The sequence below is a fragment of the Zosterops lateralis genome (assembly GCF_965231275.1).
Source record: "Zosterops lateralis genome assembly, chromosome: 34".
Taxonomy (NCBI): domain Eukaryota; kingdom Metazoa; phylum Chordata; class Aves; order Passeriformes; family Zosteropidae; genus Zosterops; species Zosterops lateralis.
Window position 1 is genome coordinate 1,352,433 of NC_139794.1, and position 26,765 is coordinate 1,379,197.

At 27.8% G+C, this 26,765-nt stretch overlaps 1 protein-coding gene across 1 annotated transcript in view; it reads right to left on the reverse strand.

Annotated features, from left to right (window-relative positions):
• Positions 1–223: 223 nt before the first annotated feature.
• LOC310921465 (maltase-glucoamylase-like) overlaps positions 224–26,765 on the reverse strand; it is a gene marked incomplete at both ends in the record, with an annotated part of 58,165 nt that continues 31,623 nt past the window's right edge. The window contains 12 exons of the mRNA XM_083881595.1: positions 224–286; positions 2,513–2,683; positions 4,146–4,195; positions 5,430–5,518; positions 6,523–6,647; positions 7,012–7,068; positions 8,066–8,150; positions 10,619–10,767; positions 18,624–18,740; positions 19,961–19,995; positions 21,662–21,795; positions 23,572–23,710. Coding sequence (XP_083737721.1) covers positions 224–286; positions 2,513–2,683; positions 4,146–4,195; positions 5,430–5,518; positions 6,523–6,647; positions 7,012–7,068; positions 8,066–8,150; positions 10,619–10,767; positions 18,624–18,740; positions 19,961–19,995; positions 21,662–21,795; positions 23,572–23,710 — 1,214 coding nt within the window. The remainder of the gene's footprint in view (positions 287–2,512; positions 2,684–4,145; positions 4,196–5,429; positions 5,519–6,522; positions 6,648–7,011; positions 7,069–8,065; positions 8,151–10,618; positions 10,768–18,623; positions 18,741–19,960; positions 19,996–21,661; positions 21,796–23,571; positions 23,711–26,765) is intronic.

Below are 26,765 nucleotides of genomic sequence, written 5' to 3' on the forward strand. Positions count from 1 at the left end.
TAATTTAATAAAGTATTAATTTAATAAATTATTAATTTTTACCATTTAATTTCTTTATTTTCAATAATTCCAAGTAAAATTAACAAATAAAACCCTTTTTCAGCCCAATAATTAAAATTATTCAACAAGACACAAAAAGCAGGAAAAAATATAATTTATTAATTTATAATTAATTAATAATCGATTTATTAATTCTAATAAATTTATTTTTATTGGATTTTTTTCAGTTCCATTTCAGGGTGTAATTTTGGCCCAGCTCCAGCTCCAGCCCCGAGATTTTCAGCACCTTTGGGGATTAAAAAAAATATTAAATAAAATAATAAAAAATATATTTTTGATTTATAGAAAATAATAAAAAATATATTTTATATTTATAAATAATTTTCATTTAAAAAAAATTCAATTTTGACTCAAAATTTGCAAATTTTGGGCTTTTCTGGGTCCTTTTTTCTACCCAAATAATTCAGAATATTTTAACACCCAGAAATTGCCCAAAAATGCCCCAAAATTGGCCAAAAGTTCTCCAAAATTGCCCCAAAAATTCCCAAAATTTTTCCCAAATTTTTTTTCCTAAAATTGCCAAAAAATTCTTCAAAATTGCCCCAAAATTTCCCAGATTTTTGCCAAAATTACCCAAAATTTCTCAAAAATTGCTCAAAAATTTCTCAAAAATTTCTCCAAAATTGCCCCAAAATTTCTTTAAATTTTCCTAAAATTTCCCCAAAATTGCCCCAAAATTTCCCGAAAATTGCCCGAAAATTTCTCCAAAAATTCCCAATTTTTCCAAAATTTCTCCAACATTTCTTCCAAATTTTTCCCAAAATTTCTCCAAATTTTCCCAAATTTTTTCCAAAACTGCCCCAAAATTCGCCCAAATTTTCTCCGAAATTGCCCGAAATTTCTCCAATTTTTCCCCAAAATTGCAAAAAAAATCCACTAAAATTGCCCCAAAATTTCTCCAAAATTGCCCTTAAAATACCCAAAAATTGCTCCAAAATTTCCCCAAAATTGCTCAAAAATTTCCCAAATTTTCACCAAAATTTGCCTCAAAATTGCCCAAAAATTGCCCAAAATTGTCCCAAAATTTCTCCAAATATTCCCCCAAATTTCCCCAAAATTTTCCCAAATTTTTTCTCAAATTTTTTCCCAAAATTTCCCTAAAAATTGCTACAAAATTCCCAAAAATTTCTCCAAAATTGTCCCAAAATTTCTCCAAAACCGCCCAAAATTTCCCCAAATTTCCCCAGATTTGGCCTAAAATTGGCCCAAAATTTCTCCAAATTTCGCCCAAATTTCTCCAAATTTTCTCAAAATGTTCCCCCAAAATTGCCCAAAATTTCTCCAACTTTTCGCCAAAATTGCCCAAAAATTTCTGCAAAATTGCCCCAAAAATCCCCAAAATTTCTCCAAAATTGATTTAAAATTGCCTCAAATTTGCCCAAAAAATCCCCAAAAAATTCCTCAAAAAGTTCCCCAAAATTTCTCCAAATTTTGCCCAAATTTTCTCCACATTTTGCCCAAAATTGCCTGAAAATTGCCCCAAAATTGCCCCAAAATTTACCCAAAAATTGCCCTAAAATTTCCCAAAAATATCCCCAGATTTTTGTCAAAAATTCCCAAAAACTGGCCCAAATTTTTCCAAATTTTTGTCAAAATTGCCCCAAAATCCCCCCAAAATTCCCCCAAATTTCTCCAAAATTTCACAAATTTTTGCCAAAATTTCCCCCAAAAATTTCCCCAAAATTGCTTCAAAATTTCCCCAAAATTTCTCAAAAAATTCCCATATTTTTTGGCCAAAATTGCCCAAAATTTACCAAAAAAATGCCCTAAAATTCCCCAAAATTGCCCCAAAATTGCCCCAAAATTTCCCTAAAATTGCCCTAAAATTACTCCAAAATTTTTCTAAAATTCCTCAAAATCACCTCAAAATTTCCCCAAAATTTTCCCCAAAATTTCCCCAAAATTTTCCCCAAATTGCCCCAAATTTTCCTAAAAATGTCCCAAAATTTTCCTAAAAATGCCAAAAAATTTCCCCAAATTTACCCAAATTTTCACTTAAATTGTCCCGAATTTCTCCCAAATTTCTCCCAAATTACCCAAAACATCCCCAAAATTCTCCAAAATTCCCCAAAATTCCCCAAATTCCCCAAAATTCCCCAAAATTCTCCAAATTTTCCCAAAATTTCCCCAAAATTCCCCAAATTTGCCCCAGAATTGGCCTGAAATTGTCCCAAATTTTCCCAAAATCTCCCGAAATTTTCTCCAAAATTTCTCCAAATTACCCAAAAATTCAAAAAAAAAAAAAAAAATCCCCAAAATTTATCCAAAATTTTCCTAAAAATGCCCCAAAATTTTCCTAAAAATGCCCTAAAATTTCTCCAAAAATCCCAAAAAATTCTCCAAATTTACCCAAATTTTCGCTTAAATTGTCCCGAATTTCTCCCAAATTACCCAAAAATTCCCCCAAATTCTTCAAAATTCCCAAAATTTCCCCAAAATCTCAATATTTTACCCTTTTCTGTGTGTCGTATCTGAAGGAATGTGGGGACGGGACGTTTTCCCCGTTTTGTGTCACCGAAACCTTCTGGACGTTTCCCGGGAGCCCCAAAACGGAAATTTCGGTGAATTTCAGGGAATTCGGGTCTTTGTAACCCCCGTGGACAACCTGGAGCTCCAGAAGGTTCTGGAAAAAAGGGAAAAATAAAAAAAAAAAAATTAGATTTTTTACCCCAAAAAATTCGATTTTTTTTACCCCAAAAAATTCGATTTTTTTTACCCCAAAAAATTCGATTTTTTACACTAAAAAATTCCAAATTTTTCTCCCAAAAATTCAGGGTTTTTTTCCTAAAAATTCGATTTTTTTCCAAAAAAAATCAGATTTTTTTCCAAAAAAGATTCGATTTTTTTCCCCAAAAAATATAAAATAAAATAATACAAAATATAAAATAATAATATATAAAATATAAAATAAAAAAATAAAATATAAAATAAAATAAAAAATAAAAAAATAAAATATAAAATATAATATAATATCAAATAATATAATATCAAATAAATATAAAATAAAATAAGAAGTTAAAAATAAAATAATAAATAAAATAAAATATAAAATAAAAATAAAAATAATAAAATAATACAATATAAAATATAAAATAAAATAAAATAAAGTAAAATAAAGTGTAAAATAAAATAATAGAATATAAAATATAAAATAAAATAAAAACTATAAAATAAAAATAAAATAAAATATAAAAATAAAATAAAAAATAAGAAATAAAAATAAAAAATGAAAAATAAAAAAATAAAATAACAAAATATAAAATAAAATAAAATAATAAAAAATAATATAAAATGAAATAATATAAAATAAAATATAAACTAAAAAATTTTAAAAAATAAAATATTAAAAAATGTAAAATAAAATAAAATATAAAAAAATAAAATAAAAATAAAAAATAATAAAATAAAATAAAATTTTAATAAAATAAAATAAAATACAGTAATATAATATTTATATTTATAAATTAATTAATATATTAATCAATATATTAATTAATAAATATAAATTAATATATTAATTAATATAATAATTAATATATTTAATAATATAATTTATAAAAATATAATATAAATAAAAAATAAAATAAAATATAATAAAATATAAAATAAAATACTAAAAAAATATAAAATATAAAATAAAATAAAATTTTAAAAAATAAAATAAAATACAAAATACAATATAATTTATTAAAATATATTATAAATAAAAAATAAAATAAAATATAATAAAATATAAAATAAAATACTAAAAAAATATAAAATATAAAATAAAATAATAAATAAAACAAAATATAATAAAATATAAAATAAAATACAAAAAAAATATAAAATATAAAATAAAATAATAAAATAAATAAAATAAAATATAAAATAAAATATAAAATAAAATATAAAATAAAATAAAATATAAAATAAAATAATAAAATAAATAACATAAAATATAAAATATAAAATAGAATATAAAATAAAATAAATTAAAATAAAATAAGATAAAATATAAAATAAATGAAATCAAATTCGAACAGGAGGAAAAGGGAACAAAATGAGGCCAAAAAAAGCGAATTTTGGTTGAATTTTGGACTCACGGGACGGGCAGAGAACGACAACAACAGGAACTCGCCCCGCTCAAAGGTCTCTGCAAAATCAAATAAAATAAAAATAAAATAAAATAAAATAAAAAATAAATAAAATAAAATAAAATAAAAATAAAATAAAATAAAACTAAAATTAAAAATAAAATAAAATACAAAAATAAATAAAATAAAAAATAAATAAAATAAAATAAAATAAAATAAAATAAAAAATAAATAAAATAAAATAAAATAAAACTAAAATAAAATAAAATAAAATAAAATAAAAAATAAATAAAATAAAATAAAAATAAAATAAAATAAAATAAAATAAAAAATAAAATAAAAAATAAAATAAAATAAAATAAAATAAAATAAAATAAAATAAAAAATAAATAAAATAAAATAAAATTAAGATAAAAATAAAATAATAAAGAACAATTACAATGAAATTAATTTGAAGTTTAATTGAATTCAATTACAGTTAAGATTCAATGAAAAATTAAATTACAATTGAAATTATAATGAAATTAAATTGCATTAAAATGTCGATTTTAATTGTAAAATAATTCTTAATAATTATATTAATATTGTCTATTATTATATCAATTATTATAATAGTAAATTATATCTATTAACTAATTATTATTTAATTATTAATATTCATGATCAATTTCAATATCAATTTTAATTATTAATAAATTAATTATTACTATTAATTAATATTAATTAATTATTAATTATTAATTAATATTAATTAATTATTAATTATTAATTAATATTAATTAATAACAAAGACATAAATATTCTATATTGCCCTATTAATAATAACAACATCAATATTAAATAATATTATAATAATTAATAATAATACGAATATTTATGCAAATTTATGGATGGACTTCGATTCATGTAACGATATGCAAATTTATGCAAATTTATGAATGGACGGAGATTCGTGTGGTGACGTGTAAATTTATGCAAATTCACGCAAATTTATGAATGGACGTAGATTGGTGTAATTTCTGCAAATTTATGAATGGACGTAGATTCGTGTCCTATACGCAAATTCTACGCAAAATTTATGCAAAATTTATGCAAATTTCATGCAAATTTCATGCAAATTTCATGCAAATTTGTGAATGGACTCAGAATCATGTAATGTTATGCAAATTTACACCTGGGCATGGATTCCTGTAATGATATGTAAAATTATGCAAATTTACGGATGGACTTAGATTCGTGTTCTGATATGTAAATTTATGCAGATTTATGCAAATTTATGCAAATGAGGCGGACCGATGCCGACACCGTCGTCCCAGTAAAGGCTCCCTGAGGCCTCCAGGGCGTCGTCCAGAGCCACCGTCAGCGACAGGGGGTTCAGGCGGCTGCAAATTAATGATATTAATTATTAATTATTAGTTATTATTAATTTATATCTATTTATAATTTGCTGTTTATATTTAGTGTATTATTTTGTATCTTATTATTTTATAACTCCAAATTTAAGGAAATTTAATTAATTTATTTGATTTAGTTTTTAAAAATTTTAAAACCCCCCCCGCGCGTCTCCGCCTGAATTTATAATTAATAATTAATTATTAAAAGTAATTAATTTATAATTAATTAAGAATTAGGGGGTTTTTTAAAAAAAATAAAAGAAATACCAAAATGTTGTAAATTCCTCCCAAATGTGACCTGAGTTTTTTGTTGAGCTACTACTAATACTAATAATAATAGTAATAATAATAATAATAATTATTATTATTATTATTATTTTGTTTTAAAATCCCAAATTCAGGAAAATTTATTTATTTATTTATTTATTTATTTAAACTAAATTTTATTTTAAATTTTCACCCCCACGACGCCACATGACTTGTTGATCATTAGTTATTAATTATTAAAAATTATTAATCATTATTAATTATTAATTATTAATTATTAATTATTATTAATTTTGACCCTTGATATTCATGTGGGGACATTGCTGGGGCAGGATAATTCTAATTATTATTAATTAGTCGTTATTAATTAGTCGTTATTAATTAGTCGTTATTAATTATTAATAATTAAGTATTAATTATTAATCATTATTATTTATTAATTTTGACCTTTGGTGTTCACATGGGGACATTGCTGGGGCAGGATAACAATAATTATTATTAACTATTCGTTATTAAATACTCGTTATTAATTATTCATTATTAATTATTCGTTATTAGTTTGTAATTATTAATTATTAATCATTATTATTAATTAATTTTGAGCTTTGGTGTTCATGTGCGGACATTGCTGGGGCAGGATAACAATAATTATTACTAATTATTAGTTATTAGTTATTAATTATTAATTATTAATTATTAATTAATTAATAATAATTATTAATGACCTTAATTTGGTGTTAATTTGGGGTCTCTGCTGGGGCAGGACGAGCCCCCCCCTCACGTGCAGGTTCACGTGACCCAACGGCGCCGGAAACGTCCCAAAGCGACCCCGAAATTCAACTTCCTCTTCCTGGAAATCAACAAAAAACCCGGAAAAATCAGAATTTTTACTGGGAAAAACAACAAAAAAGAAAAAAGGGGGAAAATTATGCAAAGAAAAGTGGAAAATAAAGGGATAAAATGTAAAAAATTTGACCCAAAACTTTTTCTCCCCACTAATAAAAAATCACCTTTTTTCTTCCCAAAATGCCCCAAAAATCACCTTTTTCTCTTCCCAAAATGCCCCAAAAATCCCCATTTTTGCCACCAAAATGCCCCAAAAATCACCATTTTTTCTTCCCAAAATGCCCCCAAATCACCATTTTTTCTCCTCAAAATCACCATTTTTCACCCCAAACCCGAAAATCCCCATTTTTTCCCCCCAAAAAACTCACGGTGTGAAAATCGAACCATCGGGCCTGGGGCAGGTAAAGCCTCACCTCGGTCACGCCCTGAAAAAATAAACAAATTTTGGGGTTTTTAACCCCAAAAAATTGAATTTTTGGGGGGTTTTTTACCCTCAAAATTGGGGTTTTTTACCCCCCAAAAATTGAAATTTTTTTGGGATTTTGTTTGGGTTTTTTGCCCCCCAAAATTGGGATTTTTTGCTCCCAAAAATTGGAATTTTTGGGGGGGTTTTACCCCCCAAATTGGGATTTTTTGGGATTTTTTATCCCCAAAATTGGGATTTTTTTGGGATTTTCTATCCCCAAAATTGGGATTTTTTTGGGATTTTTTACCCCCAAAAATTGGGATTTTTAGGGTATTTTTACCCCCAAAAAATGAGGTTTTTTTACCCCCAAAATTGGAAAATTTTTTGAGTTTTTTAACCCCAAAAAATTGGGATTTTTTTTGGGATTTTTATCCCCAAAAATTGGGATTTTTTTCCCCAAAAATTGGGATTTTTTACCCCAAAAATTGGGATTTTTTTTTGAGTTTTTTACCCCAAAAAATTGGGATTTTTTACCTCCAAAATTGGGATTTTTTGGGGATTTTTTACCCCCCCAAATTGGGATTTTTTTGGTGGTTTTTACCCCCAAAAATTGGGATTTTTTGGGATTTTTTACCCCCTAAAAATTGGGATATTTTTTGGGGATTTTTATCCCCAAAAATTGGGATTTTTTGGGATTTTTTACCCCCTAAAAATTGGGATATTTTTTTGGGATTTTTATCCCCAAAAATTGGGATTTTTTACCCCAAAAATTGGGATTTTTTACGCCCCAAAATTGAGATTTTTTACCCCAAAATTGGGATTTTTTGGGATTTTTTACCCCCAAAAATTGGGATTTTTTGGTTTTTTTTTTACCCAAAAATTGGGATTTTTATCCCCAAAAATTGGGATTTTTATCCCCAAAAATTGGGGATTTTTTGGGTTTTTTTGGGAGGATTTTTTGGGGTTTTTTTTTGAGGATTTGCCCAAATTTTGGGGATTTTGACGCAGATTTTTACCGGCTCCAGGACGGGGCTGATGAGGAGCCCCGAACCCCAAAGGAACTGACGGTCAATGTCCCACGTGGTTTTGTCATCAACGAATCTGGGTGAGAAAAAATTAATAATATTAATTAACATTATTAGAATATTAGATTATTTATGTGTATTTATTATATATAGATTAGATTATTTATATTAGATTATTTATATGTATTTGTTATATATATTCCATTATATTATATTATATTATATTATATTATATTATAATATATTATATTATATTATATTATAATATATTATATTATATTATAATATATTATATTATATTATATTATATTGTAATGTATTGTATTGTATTGTATTATATTGTATTATATTGCATTTTATTGCATTGTATTACATTATAATATTTATATATTAATTAAATATTAGATTAATTATATATTAGATTATTTATATGTATTTATTATTTATATTACATTACATTACATTACATTATATTACATTATATTACATTATATTATATTATATTATATTACGTTATATTATTTAACTTAATTTATATCATGTTATATTATATTACAATATATTCTATTGCATTATATTATATTGTATTATATTTCATTATATTGCTTCATATTATATTATATTACATTGTATTACATTGTATTATATTATATTATATTATATTAATTATATTATAATAATTATATTATATTATATTATATTATATTATATTGTATTTAACTTAATTTATGTCATGCTGTATCACATTACAGTATATTATATTTCTTTATATTATATTATATTACATTATATTATAATATTTATATATTAATTATAAATTAGATTTATATATTAGATTATTTATATGTATTTGTTACATTACATTACATTACATTATATTATATTATATTATAACTTAATTTATGTCATGTTTTATCACATTACAATATATTATATTGCATTATATTATATTACGTTATCTTTTATTATATTATCTAATATTTATATATGAATTATACATTAGACTATTAATATGTATATATTATATTATATTATATTATATTATATTTATATATGAATTGTACATTAGATTATTTATATGTATATATTATATTACATTATATTACATTATATTATATTATATTATATTATATTATATTATATTATATTATATTATATTATTCATATATTAAATATATTACATTATTTATATATTCGATTATTTATATGTATTTATTATATATATTACATATTACATTATATTACATTATATTACATTATTTAACCTTATTTATATCATTTTATATATTACAATTCATTCTATTATATTGCCTTACAATATATTCTATTATATTGCATTATATATTATATTATATTATATTATATTGTATTATATTATATTATATTATATTATGTTATATTGTATTATATTATATTATATTGTATTATATTATATTATATTATATTACAATATATTCTATTATATTGCATTCTATTCTGTTATATTGCATTGAATTGCATTATAATATTTATATTTTAATTAAATATTTGATTATTTATATATTAGATTATTTATATTTATTTATTATCTATATTATACTACATTACATTATATTACATTACATTTCATTACATTATATTACATCTTATTGTATTACATTGTATTATATTACATTACATTATATTACATTATATAATATTACATTACATTGCATTATATTATATTATATTATATTGCATTGCATTGCATTGCATTGCATTATAGTGCATTCCATTATATTATATTGTTCATATATTGATTATATATTAGACTATTAATATATTAAATTATTTATATGTATTTATTATATATATTCTATTATATTATATTGCATGATATGATATGATATTGCATTATATTTCATTGTATTGTATTATATTATAATACATTAAAAATTTTTTTATATTATTTATATATACGATTATTTATATATTAGAGGATTTGTATGTATTTATTATATATATTATATTATGTTTTATTACATTATATTACATTATATTATATTATATTATATTGTAATATATATTATATTATATTATATTATATTATATTATATTATATTATATTGTATTATATTATATTACATTACATTACATTATATTATATTATATTATATTATATTATATTGTATTATATTACATTATATTACATTGCATTATATTATATTATATTTCATTCCATCATATTATATTATATTATATTATATTATATTATATTATATTATATTATATTATATTATATTATATTCCATTATATTATATTATATTATATTGTATTGTATTATATTATATTACATTACATTACATTATATTATATTCCATTCCATTATATTATATTATATTGTATTATATTACATTATATTACATTGCATTATATTATATTATATTACATTATATTATATTATATTATATTATATTATTTAACATTCCATTCCATTCCATTCCACCCCCCACCACATTCCCAACCCCACCCCTTTATAAATCACAAATTTTAGGTCAAAAACCCCAATTTTTCTCCAAACTGACTCATGTAGGAGCGGCCTGACCACGGTGCTGCCGTCGGCGCGGGCGCGGAACAGGAGCGTGTACAGGTGGGGCAGGAGCCGGTACCGCAGCCCCAGAACCCACCGGGAGAGATCGGCAAACGTAGAGTTCCACGAGACGGGGTCTTGGCGCTGAAAACGGGGTGAAAAAACGACAATTTTGGGTCATTTTGGGGTGAAAAATGGTGATTTTGGGTCATTTTAGGGAAAATTGAGGTTTTTTGTCATGGTGAAAAAATGGTGATTTTTGGGTCATTGGGTGAGAAATGGAGGTTTTGGGGTTTGGGGTGAAAAATGGGGATTTTGGGTCATTTTGGGTGAAAAATGGCGATTTTGGGTCATTTTAGGGGCCGAAAATATGGTGGGTTTTGAGTCATAGGGAGAAAAATGGAGATTTTGGGTCATGGCGGAAAAATGGTGATTTTGGGTCATTGGGTGAGAAATGGGGGTTTTGGGGTTTGGGGTGAAAAAAGGGGATTTTGGGTCATTGGGTGGGAAATGGAAGATTTGGGGTTTGGGGTGAAAAAAGGGGATTTTGGGTCATTTTGGGGTGAAAAATGGGGATTTTGGGTCATTTTGGGGTGAAAAAAATTGGTGATTTTTGGGTTAGAAGGTGAAAAATGGTGATTTTGGGATTTGGGGTGAAAAATGGTGATTTTGGGTCATTTTGGGGTGAAAATTGAGGTTTTGGGTCATGGGGTGAAAATGGATGTTTTCGGTCATTGGGGAGAAAAACGGGGATTTTGGGTCATTGGGGTGAAAAATGGTGATTTTGGGTTTTGAGGTGAAAAACTGAGATTTTGGGTCATTTTGGGTGAAAAATTGGTGAATTTTGGGGCATTTTATTGGGAAAAAATATGGCGGTTTTGAGTTTGAAAGTGAAAAATGGCGGTTTGGGAAATTGAGTGAGAAATGGATGTTTTGGGTCATTGGGTAGAAAAAAAAATTATTTTGGGTTTTGGGGTGAAAAATGGGGATTTTGGGTCATTTTGGGGTGAAAAATTGGGATTTTGGGAAGGAAAAATATGGTGGTTTTTGAGTTCGGAAGTGAAAAATGAAGAGTTTGGGTCATTGGGTGAGAAATGGAAGTTTTGGGTTATTGAACGAAAAGAGGAAGTTTTGGGGTGAAAAATGGGGATTTTGGGTCATTTTTGGGGTGAAAAATGGGGATTTTGGGTCATTTTGGGTGAAAAAATGAGAATTTTGGGGCATTTTAGTGGGAAAAAATATGGCGGTTTTGAGTTTGGAAAGTGAAAAATGGCGGTTTGGGAAATTGGGTGAAAAATGATATTTTGGGTCGTTCGGTGGAAAATACAGTGGTTGGATTATGGGGTGAAAAACGGGGATTTTGGGTCATTTTAGGGTGAAAAAATGGTGATTTTGGGGCATTTTATGGGGAAAAAGTTTGGTGAGTTTTCAGTTGTGGGGAGAAAAATGGAGGGTTTGGGTCATTGGGGTGAAAAATGGGGATTTTGGGTCATTTTGGGGTGAAAAATGGTGATTTTTGGGTCATTTTGGGGTGAAAAAAATTGGTGATTTTTGGGTTAGAAGGTGAAAAATGGTGATTTTGGGATTTGGGGTGAAAAATGGGGATTTTGGGTCATTTTGGGGTGAAAAAAAATTGGTGATTTTTGGGTTAGAAGGTGGAAAATGGTGATTTTGGGATTTGGGGTGAAAAATGGTGATTTTGGGTCATTTTGGGGTGAAAAATTGGGATTTTGAATGTGGAAAATATGGGAAAATATGGGAAAAATATGGAAAATATGGTGAAAATATGAGAAATACTGAAGATGTGGGTAAAAATATGGGAAAAATGGGAAAATACAGGAAAATATGGGAAAAAAATGGGAAAATGGGGAATTTGGGGGAAAATATTGGGAAAATATGGGGAAAATATGGGAAAAATACGGGAAAATATGAAAAATATTGGGAAAATATGGAAAAATTGGAGAAAATATGAAAAAATAGAGAAAATATTGGGAAAAATTGGAGAAAATATGGGAAAATTGGAGGAAATATTAAAAATATGGGAAAAATTGGGGAAAATATGAAAAGTATGGAGAAAATATGGGGAAAAGAATGGGAAATCTGGGGAAAAAAAGAAAAATATTGGGAAAATATTGAGAAAATATGGGAAAAGATGGGGAAAATTGAAGAAATAATGGGAAAATTGGAGAAAATATTAACAAGAAGGGAAAAATATGGGAAAAATTGGGGAAAATATTAAAAAATATGGCAAAATATGGGAAAAATTGGAGAAAATATGAAAATATGGAGTAAATATGGGAAAAATTGGGGAAAATTTGAAAATATGGAGAAAATATGGGAAAAAATAAAAATATGGGGAAAATATGGAAAAAATATGAAAAATATGGAGAAAATATTGGGAAAATATAGAGAAAATATGGGAAGAAATGGAGAAAAAAGAAAAATATGCGAAAAATTGGAGAAAATATGAGGAAAAATATGAAAAATATGGGGAAAATACGGGAAAAATTGGGAAAAATGGGGAAAAATTGGGAAAAATTGGGAAAAATTGGGGAAAATTGGGAAAAATTGGGGAAAATATTAAAAATATGGAAAATATGGGGAAAATGTGAGAAATAGTGAAAATATAGGTAAAAATATGGGAAAAATGGGAAAATACAGGAAAATATGGGAAAAAAATGGGAAAATGGGGAAATTTGGGGGAAAATATTGGGAAAATATGGGGAAAATACGGGAAAATTGGAGAAAATAAAAAAAATATTGGGAAAAATTGGAAAAAATATGGGAAAATTTGAGAAAATATTAAAAATATGGTGAAAAATATGGGAAATAGGGGAAAATCAGAAAAATAAGGGAAAAATATGGGAAAAATCAGAGGAAATATGGGAAATATGGGAAAATATGGGGATAATTGAAGAAATAATGGGAAAAATTGGAGAAAATATGAAAAACATGGAGAACAAATGAAAAATATGGAGAAAAAATGGGAAAATTCAGGAAAAATTGGGAAAATATGGAGAAAATTGGGAAAATATGGGAAAATTGGAGAAAATGGGGAATAAATGAAAAATATGGAGAAAATATGGGAAAAATCAGGGAAAAATATGGGAAAAATTGGGAAAATAAGAAAAATATTGGAGAAAATATGAAAAAATTGAAAAAATATTGGAAAAATGGAGAAAATAGGGAAAAATATGAAAAATAAGGGAAAAATATGGGAAAAAAATGGGAAAATTGGAGGAAATATTAAAAATAAGGGAAAAATATGGGAAAAATTGGAGAAAATTTGAAAATATGGAGAAAATATGGGAAAAAATAAAAATATGGGGAAAATATGGAAAAAATATGAAAAATATGGAGAAAATATGGGGAAAAGAATGGGAAATCTGGGGAAAAAAAGAAAAATATTGGGAAAATATAGAGAAAATATGGGAAGAAATGGAGGAAAAAGAAAAATATGGGAAAAATTGGAGAAAATATGAGGAAAAATATGAAAAATATGGGAAAATATGGGAAAAATTGGGAAAAATTGGGGAAAATATTAAAAATATGGAAAATATGGGGAAAATATGGGAAAAATTAGGAAAAATTGGGAAAAATTGGGAAAAATTGGGGAAAATATTAAAAATATGGAAAATATGGGGAAAATGTGAGAAATAGTGAAAATATAGGTAAAAATATGGGAAAAATGGGAAAATACAGGAAAATATGGGAAAAATATGGGAAAATGGGGAATTTGGGGGAAAATATTGGGAAAATATGGGGAAAATATGGGGAAAATACGGGAAAATATGAAAAATATTGGGAAAATATGGAAAAATTGGAGAAAATATGAAAAAATAGAGAAAATATTGGGAAAAATTGGAGAAAATATGGGAAAATTGGAGGAAATATTAAAAATAAGGGAAAAATATGGGAAAAATTGGGGAAAATATTAAAAAATACGGCAAAATATGGGAAAAATTGGAGAAAATATGAAAATATGGAGTAAATATGGGAAAAATTGGGGAAATATGAAAAATATGGAGAAATATTTAAAAATATGGAAAAAATATGAAAAATATGGAGAAAATATGGGGAAAATATGGGAAAAATATGAGAAAAATATGGGAAAAATTGGGAAAATAAGAAAAATATGGGGAAAACATGAAAAATATGGGGAAAATATGGGAAAAATCAGGAAAAAATTGGAGAAAATATGAGGAAAAATGGGAAATTAGGAGAAATATGGGAAAAATTGGGGGGAAATAGGAAAAATATGGGAAAAATATGGGAAAAATGGGGGAAAATATTAAAAATATGGGAAAAAATGGGGAAAATTAGAAAAATAAGGGAAAATATGGAGAAAAATAAGAAAAATATTGGGAAAAATTGGGGAAATATTAAAAATATGGCAAAATATGGGGAAAATTGGAGAAATATGAAAAATAAGGGAAAAATATGGGAGAAATTGGGGAAAATATGAAAAATACGGGAAAATATGTGACAAATTGAAGAAATAATGGGAAAAATGGGGAAAATTGGAGGAAAAAATGAGAAATATGGGAAAAATTGGGAAAAATTCGGAAAAATTGGGAAACATTGGGAAAAATATGGAGAAAATATTGGAAAATTTTGGAGAAAATACGGGGAAAATATGAAAAATATGGAGAAAATATGGGAATATTGAAGAAAACATGAAAAATATGGGGAAAATATGGGAAAAATTGGAGAAAATATTAAAAATAAGGGAAAAATATGGGAAAAATTGGAGAAAATATGAGGAAAAATGGGAAATTAGGAGAAATATGGGAAAAATTTGGAGAAAATTTGAAAATATGGAGAAAATACGGGGAAAAAAGGGAATATTGGGGAAAAAAAGGGAAAATTGGAGAGAAAATATGGGAAATTTGGAGAAAATATAAAAGCTATGGGGGAATAAGGAAAATATTGGGAAAATATTGGGAAAATATGGAAAATATGGAGAAAATATGGGAAAAATATGGGAAAAATTGGGGAAAATACGTTAAAAATACAGGAAAAAAATGAGAAAAATTGAGAAAATCCCAGAAATTTGGGGAAAAAGTGAATTTTTTTTTATTTTATTTTGAATTTCTCCCACCTTGTCCCTGTTGCCGTTGTGGTTTCGGGAATTGGGGGAGAACAGGGGAAACATGAAAAATTGGAGAAATAATGGGAAAAATTGGAGAAAATTGGAGAAATAATGGGAAAATATGGGGAAAATAAGAAAAATATTGGGAAAATATGGGGAAATATGGGGAAATATGGGGAAAATTGGAGAAAATATGAAAAATATGGGAAAAATATGGAGAAAATAAGAAAAATATTGAGAAAATATGGGGAAAATATGGGAAAAACTGGAGAAAATACGGGAAAAATTGGGGAAATAAAAAAAATATGGGGAAAATATGGGAAATGTGGAGAAAATATGAAAAATATTGGGAAAATATAGAGAAAATATGAGGAAAAATGGGAAATTAGGAGAAATATGGGAAAAATTGGAGAAAAATTGAAAATATGGAGAAAATACGGGGAAAAAAAGGGAAAATTGGAGAGAAAATATGGGAAATTTGGAGAAAATATAAAAGCTATGGGGGAATAAGGAAAATAATGGGAAAATATTGGGAAAATATGGAAAATATGGAGAAAATAAGGGGAAAATATTGGAAAATACAGGAAAAATACGTTAAAAATACAGGAAAAAAATGAGAAAAATTGAGAAAATCCCAGAAATTTGGGAAATATTGAATTTTTTTTGGATTTTATTTTGAATTTTGCCCACCTTGTCCCTGTTGCCGTTGTGGTTTCGGGAATTGGGGGAGAACAGGGGAAACATGAAAAATTGGAGAAATAATGGGAAAAATACGGAAAAATTGGAGAAATAATGGGAAAATATGGGGAAAAATATGGGAAAAAAATTGAGAAAATGAGAAAAAATATGAGAAATTGGAGGAAATACGGCGAAAATTGGGGAAAATATGGGGAAATTGGAGAAAATATGGAAAAATAAGAAAAATATGGGAAAAGTTGGAGAAAGTTGGAGAAAATATGAAAAATGTGGGGAAATTTGGGAAAATAAGGGAAATGCAGAGAAAATAAGAAAAATATTGGGAAAATATTAAAAATATGGGAAAATATGGGGAAAATTGAAGAAATAATGGGAAAATTGGAGAAAATATTAACAAGAAGGGAAAAATATGGAAAAAATTGGGGAAAATATTAAAAAATATGGCAAAATATGGGAAAAATTGGAGAAAATATGAAAAATATGGAGAAAATATGGGAAAAATTGGGGAAATATGAAAAATATGGAGAAATATTAAAAAATATGGAGAAATATTAAAAAATATGGAGAAAATATGGGGAAAATATGGGAAAAAAATGGGAAAAATATGGGAAAAATTGGGAAAATAAGAAAAATATGGGGAAAACATGAAAAATATGGAGAAAATATGGGAAAAATCAGGGAAAAATTGGAGAAAATATGAGGAAAAATGGGAAATTAGGAGAAATATGGGAAAAATTGGGGGGAAATAGGAAAAATATGGGAAAAATATGGGAAAAATGGGGGAAAATATTAAAAATATGGGAAAAAATGGGGAAAATTAGAAAAATAAGGGAAAATATGGAGAAAAATAAGAAAAATATTGGGAAAAATTGGGGAAATATTAAAAATATGGCGAAATATGGGGAAAATTGGAGAAATATGAAAAATAAGGGAAAAATATGGGAGAAATTGGGGAAAATATGAAAAATACGGGAAAATATGTGACAAATTGAAGAAATAATGGGAAAAATGGGGAAAATTGGAGGAAAAAATGAGAAATATGGGAAAAATTGGGAAAAATCCGGAAAAATTGGGAAACATTGGGAAAAATATGGAGAAAATATTGGAAAATTTGGAGAAAATACGGGGAAAAGATGAAAAATATGGAGAAAATATGGGAATATTGAAGAAAACATGAAAAATATGGGGAAAATATGGGGAAAATTGGAGAAAATATTAAAAATGAGGGAAAAATATGGGAAAAATTGGAGAAAATATGAGGAAAAATGGGAAATTAGGAGAAATATGGGAAAAATTTGGAGAAAATTTGAAAATATGGAGAAAATACGGGGAAAAAAGGGAATATTGGGGAAAAAAAGGGAAAATTGGAGAGAAAATATGGGAAATTTGGAGAAAATATAAAAGCTATGGGGGAATAAGGAAAATATTGGGAAAATATTGGGAAAATATGGAAAATATGGAGAAAATATGGGAAAAATATGGGAAAATACAGGAAAAATACGTTAAAAATACAGGAAAAAAAAGAGAAAATTTGAGAAAATCCCAGAAATTTGGGAAATATTGAATTTTTTTTGGATTTTATTTTGAATTTCTCCCACCTTGTCCCTGTTGCCGTTGTGGTTTCGGGAATTGGGGGAGAACAGGGGAAACATGAAAAATTGGAGAAATAATGGGAAAAATTGGAGAAAATTGGAGAAATAATGGGAAAATATGGGGAAAATAAGAAAAATATTGGGAAAATATGGGGAAATATGGGGAAATATGGGGAAATATGGGGAAAATATGAAAAATATGGAGAAAATATGGAGAAAATAAGAAAAATATTGAGAAAATATGGGGAAAATATGGGAAAAACTGGAGAAAATACGGGAAAAATTGGGGAAATAAAAAAAAAATATGGGGAAAATATGGGAAATGTGGAGAAAATATGAAAAATATTGGGAAAATATAGAGAAAATATGAGGAAAAATGGGAAATTATGAGAAATCTGGGAAAAATTGGAGAAAATATGTGGAAAAAAGGGAAAATTGGGGAAAAAAGGGAAAATTCGAGAGAAAATATGGGAAAATATGGGAAAATATGGAGAAAATAAGGGGAAAATATGGAAAATTTGGAGAAAAATTGGTAAAAAATACAGAAAAAAGATGGAAAATATGGAGGAAATCTGGGAAATACTCAAATTTTTTTGGATTTTATTTTGAATTTTGCCCACCTTGTCCCTGTTGCCGTTGTGGTTTCGGGAGTAGGGGTAGAAGGCCCCGAGCTCCGTCCAGCGGGCGCAGAGTTCGTACGAAGGTTCCCCGAAAAAACCGCAAATGTCGGCGCCGGTCTGAGAAAAATCAATTAAAATTAAAAATTGTCCAGGGGAAGTGGAGTGAAAATAAAAAAAACCCGGTGAAAAATGGCCTGAAAATGAAAAAAATCTGGGGAAAACCGGTCAAAAATAACTCAAAAATTAAAATAATCCCAGTGAAAAATGGCCAAGAAAAATCCAAAAATAAAAAAAAATCCCAGTGAAACATAATTTAGAAAAAAATCTCAGAAAAAAATGGCCAAAAATAACTCAAAAAATAAAAAAAAATCAATGAAAAATTACCCCCCAAAATTCCCCAAAAATAAAAAAAATCTCAGAAAAAAAATAATCCAAGGTTAAAAAAAAAAAAAAAAAAGTGAAAAACAGCCAAAAAAATCCCAAAAAATAAAAAATCCCAGCAGAAAAAAAACCCCCAAATAACCCCAAAAATAAAAAAATCCCGGCGAAAACCAGCCAAAAATAACAAAAAAAAATTTAAAAAACCCAGAAAAAAATTTCCAATATTTTGATTAATTTGGGAAAAAAAAAAAAGGAAAAATCAAACTCAGAAAAAAATCCAAGATTTTGGTGAAATTTGAGGGAAAAAAATCCCTGAAATTAAAAAATAAAAATTAAAAAAATAAATTAAATTCCAGTTTAAAAATCCACAATTTTGGGTCATTTTGGGAAAAAAAAAAATCCAAAGAATTTAAAAAATCCAGTAAAAAATCCACGATTTTGGTTAAATTTGGGAAGAAAATCCAAAAAAAACCCCAAAAATAAAAATAACCAAAAAAATTTCACAGTTTTGGTCAAAAAAATATAAAAATCCCAGAAAAAAAAATCCACAATTTTTGTTAAATTTGGGGAAAAATTAAAAATTTAAAAATTCAGTAAAAAATTGACGATTTTGCTTCAATTTTGGGGAAAAAAACCCTTAAAAATTTAAAAATTTCAATTAAAAAATCCACAATTTTGGTGAAATTTGGGTGAAAAAAAACCCAAAATAAAAATAAAATAAAATAAATAAAATAAAATAAAATAAATAAAAAAATTTCACAATTTTGGTCAAAGAAATATAAAAATCCCCGAAAAAATCCACAATTTTTGTTAAATTTGGGGAAAAAAAAATCCAAAAAAACCCCCAAAATAAAAATAACTAAAGAATTTATTAATTAAAATTAATTTAATTTAAAAATTTGATTATTTTAGTGGAAATTTGGGGTAAAAAAAGAGAATTTTGGGGTTGAACTCACGTAGGGGATCCCGAAGAGGCTGAACTCCAACATCCCTGCAATTATTAATTGGAATAATTAGTTAAATAATTAAAATAATTAAAATAATAATACTAATAAAAACTAATTACTTTAATCGGGCTGGGTCGTAAATTAATTAATTCATTAATTTGATCTGGGTCATTAATTAATTAATTAGGGCTGGGTCATTCATTAATTTATTCATTCATTAGGGCTGAGTCATTAATTAATTAATTAATTCATTCATTCATTAATTTGGGCTGGGTCATTCATTAATTCATTCATTAAAAAGGGCTGGGTAATTAATTCATTAATTCATTAATTTGTGCTGAGTCGATTCATTAATTAGGTCTGGGTAAATAATTCATTAATTGATTCATTAATTTGAGCGGGGTCATTAATTAATTAATTAATTAATTAATTTTGGCTGGGTAATTCATTAAGTAATTCATTAATTAGGGCTGGGTTATTAATTCATTAATTTCTGAAATTATTAATTAATTAATTAATTAGGGCTGGGCCATGAATTAATTCATTAATTTATTTGGGCTGGGTTGTTAATTCATTCATTAATTAATTATGACTGGGTCATTAATTAATTTATTCATTAATTAGGGCTGGGTCAATAATTCATTAATTTGTAAAATCATTAATTCATTAATTAATAAATAAATTAATTCATTCATTAATTAGGGCTGGATCATTAATTCATTAATTTGTTAACTCATTAATTAATTCATTAATTAATTCGGGCTGGGTAATGAATTAATTCATTAATTAGGACTGGGTCATTAATTAATTAATTCATTAATCAGGACAGGGTCATTGATTGATTAATTACTTGGGCTGGGTCATTAATTAACTCATTAAGTAATTTGGAATGAGGCATAATTAATTAATTAATTCAGGCTGGGTCATTAATTCATTAATTTATTAATTAGGGCTGGTTAATTAATTAATAATTAATTAATTCATTAATTAGCTAATTCATTAATTTGAGTTGGATCATAAATTCACTAATCAATTTGGGCCGGTCGTTAATTAATTAATTAATCCATTCATTTATTTGGGCTGGGTCGTTAATTAAGTCACTTATTAATTTGGGCTGGGTCATTAATCATTAATTTAGGATGGATCGCTAATTAATTAATTAATTAATTCAGGTAGGGCCATTAATTCATACATTCATTAATTTGGGTTGGATCATTAATTCATTAATTCATTAATTCATTTATTAAAAAATCAAGATTTTCGGGTAAAAAAATTCCAGATTTTGGGGTGAAAAATGGAGATTTTGGGGTGGGGAAAAAAAAAAATGGATTTTGAGTTTAAAAAATCCAGATTTTGGGAGAAAAATGGAGATTTTGGTGTAAAAAATTTTCCCAATTTTAGGGGAAAAAAATCAGGATTTTGGGGTAAAAATTCTGGATTTTGGGTAAAAAAATCCCAATTTTGGTGCAAAAAAAATCCGGATTTTTGGGTAAAAAAATTAAGGTTTCGGTGTAAAAAAAATCCGGATTTTGGGTAAAGAAAATCCAATTTTTGGGCAGAAAATGGAGATTTTCATGTCAAAAAAACAGATTTTAAGGTAAAAAATCAGGATTTTTTTTGTAAAAAATTCCATATTTTTTTGCAGAAAATCAACATTTGACCTCCAAACCCCAAATTTTGGTTAAAAACCCCAATTTTGGTGTCTCTCACCGATGATGGATTTGTGGAGCTGGTCCCAGTTGGCCGAGTTGTCCCCCAGCCAGTGCCCCGCCCATTTCCCGCTGCCCGGGAACGTCGAGCGCGTCACCACCAGGCCCCGCTCGCCCGTCAGGTTCTGAACGATCCTGGGGGGAAAAAACGGGATTTGGGGAAAATTTACATTTTTTAAAGTATGGGAATCAATGGAAGTCAATGGGAATCAATGGGGATCAATGGGAATCAATGGAAATCAATGGAAGTCAATGGGAATCAATGGGAGTCAATGGGGATCAATGGGAATCAATGGGAATCAATGGGAATCAATGGAAATCAATGGAAGTCAATGGGGATCAATGGGAATCCACGGGAATCAATGGAAGTCAATGGGAATCAATGGAAGTCAATGGAAGTCAATGGGAATCAATGGGAGTCAATGGAAGTCAATGGGAGTCAATGGGAATCAATGGGAATCAATGGAAGTCAATGGGAATCAATGGGAATCAATGGGAATCAATGGGAGTCAATGGGAATCAATGGGAGTCAATGGGAATCAATGGGAATCAATGGGAGTCAATGGGAATCAATGGGGATCAATGGGAATGAATGGAAGTCAATGGGAATCAATGGGAATGAATGGGAATCAATGGGGATCAATGGGAATCAAAGGGAATCAATGGAAGTCAATGGGAATCAATGGAAGTCAATGGGAATCAATGGAAGTCAATGGAAGTCAATGGGAATCAATGGGGATCAATGGAAGTCAATGGGAGTCAATGGAAGTCAATGGGGATCAATGGGAATCAATGGGGATCAATGGGAATCAATGGAAGTCAATGGGAATCAATAGGAGTCAATGGGAATCAATGGGAATCAATGGAAGTCAATGGGAATCAATGGGAATCAATGGAAGTCAATGGGAATCAATGGGGATCAATGGAAGTCAATGGGAATCAATGGGGATCAATGGGGATCAATGGAAGTCAATGGGAATCAATGGGAATCAATGGAAGTCAATGGGAATCAATGGGGATCAATGGGAATCAATGGGAATCAATGGGGATCAATGGGAATCAATGGGAATCAATGGGAATCAATGGAAGTCAATGGGGATCAATGGGGATCAATGGGAATGAATGGGAATCAATGGGGATCAATGGGAATCAATGGGAATCAATGGAAGTCAATGGGAATCAATGGAAGTCAATGGGAATTAATGGGAATCAATGGAAGTCAATGGGAATCAATGGAAGTCAATGGGACTTAATGGGAATCAATGGAAGTCAATGGGAATCAATGGAAGTCAATGGGAATTAATGGGAATCAATGGAAGTCAATGGGAGTCAAAAGAAGTCAATGGGAATGAATGGAGATCAATGGGAATCAATGGAAGTCAATGGGAATGAATGGGAGTCAATGGGAATCAATGGAAATGAATGGAAGTCAATGGGGATCAATGGGAATCAATGGGACTCAATGGGAATCAATGGAAGTCAATGGGAATCAATGGGGATCAATGGGAATCAATGGGGATCAATGGGAATCCATGGAAATGAGTGGAGATCAATGGGGATCAATGGGAATGAATGGGGATCAATGGGAATGAATGGAAATGAATGGGGATCAATGGGAATGAATGGAAATCAATGATAAATCAATGATAAATAAACGGGAATAAGCAATCAATAACCAATCAATACCGATCAATAACCGATCAATACCGATCAATAACTGCCTGAGCGCACTCACTGCAGGGTTGGCTCGGTCTGGGCCCACCCGTAGAGGAAATAAACAATAAATAAATGGGAATAAATGATAAATAAATGGGAATAAGCCATAAATAAATGGGAATAAGCGATCAATAACCAATCAATACTGATCAATAACCGATCAATACCGATCAATAAGTGCCTGAGCGCACTCACTGCAGCGTGGGCTCGGTCTGGGCCCACCCGTAGAGGTTGTGAACGTCGAAGTGTCTCAGGGGGGTCCCGTCGTGCAGGCGCTGCTGCCCCTCCATGCAAAGGGTCTTGTAGCTCAGGCCCAGCGAGCGGGAGCCCAGCTCTGAAAAATGGGGAAATTAATCCTAATTAATTAATTAATTAATTATTATTTGTTATTTATTACTTATTTGTTTTGATATGTTATTTATTTATTTATCGGTTTAGTTATTATAACTGAGGCGCCGGGAACGGGAGCCCAGATCTGAAAAATGGGGAAATTAATCCTAATTAATTAATTAATTTATTATTATTTGTTATTTATTACTTATTTGTTTTGATATGTTATTTATTTATTTATCGATTTAGTTATTATAACTGAGGCGCCGGGAACGGGAGCCCAGATCTGCCAAAACCAGGGAAATTCATACAAAATTATTCAGTTTTTATTTATTTATTTATTTATTTATTATTTATTTATATAATATTATTTATTTATTTATTTATTACCTATTTATTATTAATTTATTATTTCTTTTTTATTCATTTAATTTTAATTATTTATTTACTATTTATAATTTTTAAACATTTATTTATAGATAATTCAGTTATCGTTCATATATTATTTCTTTATTATTTCTTATCATACATTTATTATAATTTATTTGTTATTTTTATATAATTTAATTATGTAATAATTATTTATTATTTATTTATTATTTATATATTATTTACTTATTTATTATTAATTTATTATCTATTCACCATTTATATATTATTTATTTAATTAATAGTTATATTTCTTAATTTCTTATTTCTTATTTATTTGTTATTTATATATTATTTATTCTTTTTATTTTTATTATTTAAATATTATTTATTCATGAACTCATTTATTACTTATCGTTTAGTATTTATATCTTATTTATTTATTTATTTATTATTGACTATTATAACTGAGGCTTTGGGAACGGGAGCCCAGATCTGACAAAGGGGGAAATTAATCCAAAATAATTCAATTATTTATTTATTACTTCATTTTTTCCATTTTACCACTTTTGGAAAAAAAATAATTTTGGAATGGAATGGGAATGGAAAAGTTTTTTTTTGCATTTCTCCAGGTTTTTTCCCTCATTTTTCTCCATTTCCCCCATTTTTTTCCCATTTCCCCCAATTTACCCTAATTTTTCTATTTCCCAATATTTTCTTTTTTTCCCCATTTTTTCCCTATTTTTCCATTTTTTCCCCATTTTTCCAATTCTCATTTTTTCCCATTTTCCCTCCATTTTCCCCCAACTTTTCTATTTTTCCCCCATTTTTTCCCTTCTCCCAATCCCCATTAAATCCCCATTTTTCTCCCCCCCAAACCATTAAAAATTTGGATTTTTTTCCCCCCAAACCATTAAAAATTCGGATTTTTCCCCCCAAACCATCAAAAATTTGGATTTTTTCCCCCAAACCATTAAAAATTCGGATTTTTCCCCCCAAACCATCAAAAATTTGGATTTTTTCCCCCAAACCATTAAAAATTTGGATTTTTTCCCCCCAAACCATTAAAAATTTGGATTTTTCCCCCAAACCATTAAAAATTTGGATTTTTTCCCCCCAAACCATTAAAAATTTGGATTTTTTTCCCCCAAACCATTAAAAATTTGGATTTTTTCCCCCAAACCATTAAAAATTTGGATTTTTTCCCCCCAAACCATTAAAAATTTGGATTTTTTCCCCCAAACCATTAAAAATTTGGATTTTTTCCCCCCAAACCATTAAAAATTTGGATTTTTTCCCCCAAACCATTAAAAATTTGGATTTTTTCCCCCCAAACCATTAAAAATTTGGATTTTTTCCCCCCAAACCATTAAAAATTTGGATTTTTTCCCCCAAACCATTAAAAATTTGGATTTTTTTCCCCCCAAACCATTAAAAATTTGGATTTTTTCCCCCCAAACCATTAAAAATTTGGATTTTTCCCCCCAAACCATTAAAAATTTGGATTTTTTCCCCCAAACCATTAAAAATTTGGATTTTTTTCCCCCCAAACCATTAAAAATTTGGATTTTTTCCCCCAAACCATTAAAAATTTGGATTTTTTCAAATTTTTCCAAATTTTTTTCAATTTCCCCCCATTTTTTTCTCCATTTTTTCCCACCTTTTCCATTTTTCCATCTCAGATTTTTCCCCATTTTTTCCCCAATTTTTCCATTCCACATTTTTCCCATTTTCCCCATTTTTCCATTTCCTTTTCCTCCATTTTTTCCACATTTTCCATTTCCAAATTTTTCCCATTTTTCTCACTTTTTTCCCATTTTTCCCCTTTTTCCCATTTCCAATTTTTCCATTTCTCCCCTGATTTTTTGCCATTTTTTCCCTTTTTCCCCATTTTTTCCCATTTTTCCATTTCCCAATTTTCCCCTTTTCCCCCATTTTCCCCCATTTTTCCCCATTTTTTTCCCATTTCTCAATTATTCCCTTTTTTTCCCCATTTTTCCATTTCCCAATTTTTTTCCATTTTTTCCCCATTTTTCCAATTTTTTCCCCATTTTTCCCCCATTTTTTCCCCAATTTTCCCCCATTTTCCCCAATTTTTTCCATTTTTTCCCAATTTTCCCCATTTTTCCCCATTTCCCAAATTTATCAATTTTTTCCCATTTTCTCCATTTTCGCCCCATTTTTCCATTTTTCCCCCATTTTTCCAATTCTCTTTTTTCCCATTTTTTTCCTCATTTTTTCCCCAATTTTTCTATTTTTCCCCCATTTTTTCCCTCATTTTCCCCATTTTTCCCTCATTTTTCCCCCTTTTTTCCCCAATTTTTCTATTTTTCCCCATTTTTTTCCCTTCTCCCAAACCCCCATTAAATCCCCATTTTTTTCTCCCCCAAACCATTAAAAATTCAGATTTTTTCCCCCAAAACCATCAAAAATTTGGATTTTTTCCCCCAAACCATTAAAAATTTGGATTTTTCCCCCCAAACCATTAAAAATTTGGATTCCCCCCCCATTTTCCATTTGCCAGTTTTCCCCATTTTTCCCCGTTTTTCCCCCATTTTTTCCCATTTTTCCATCTCCCATTTTTCCCCAATTTTTCCCCATTTTTCATTTCCCAATTTTTTCCATTTTTTCCTCATTTTTTCCCCAATTTTTCTATTTTTTCCCCCCATTTTTTCCCCATTTTCCCCATT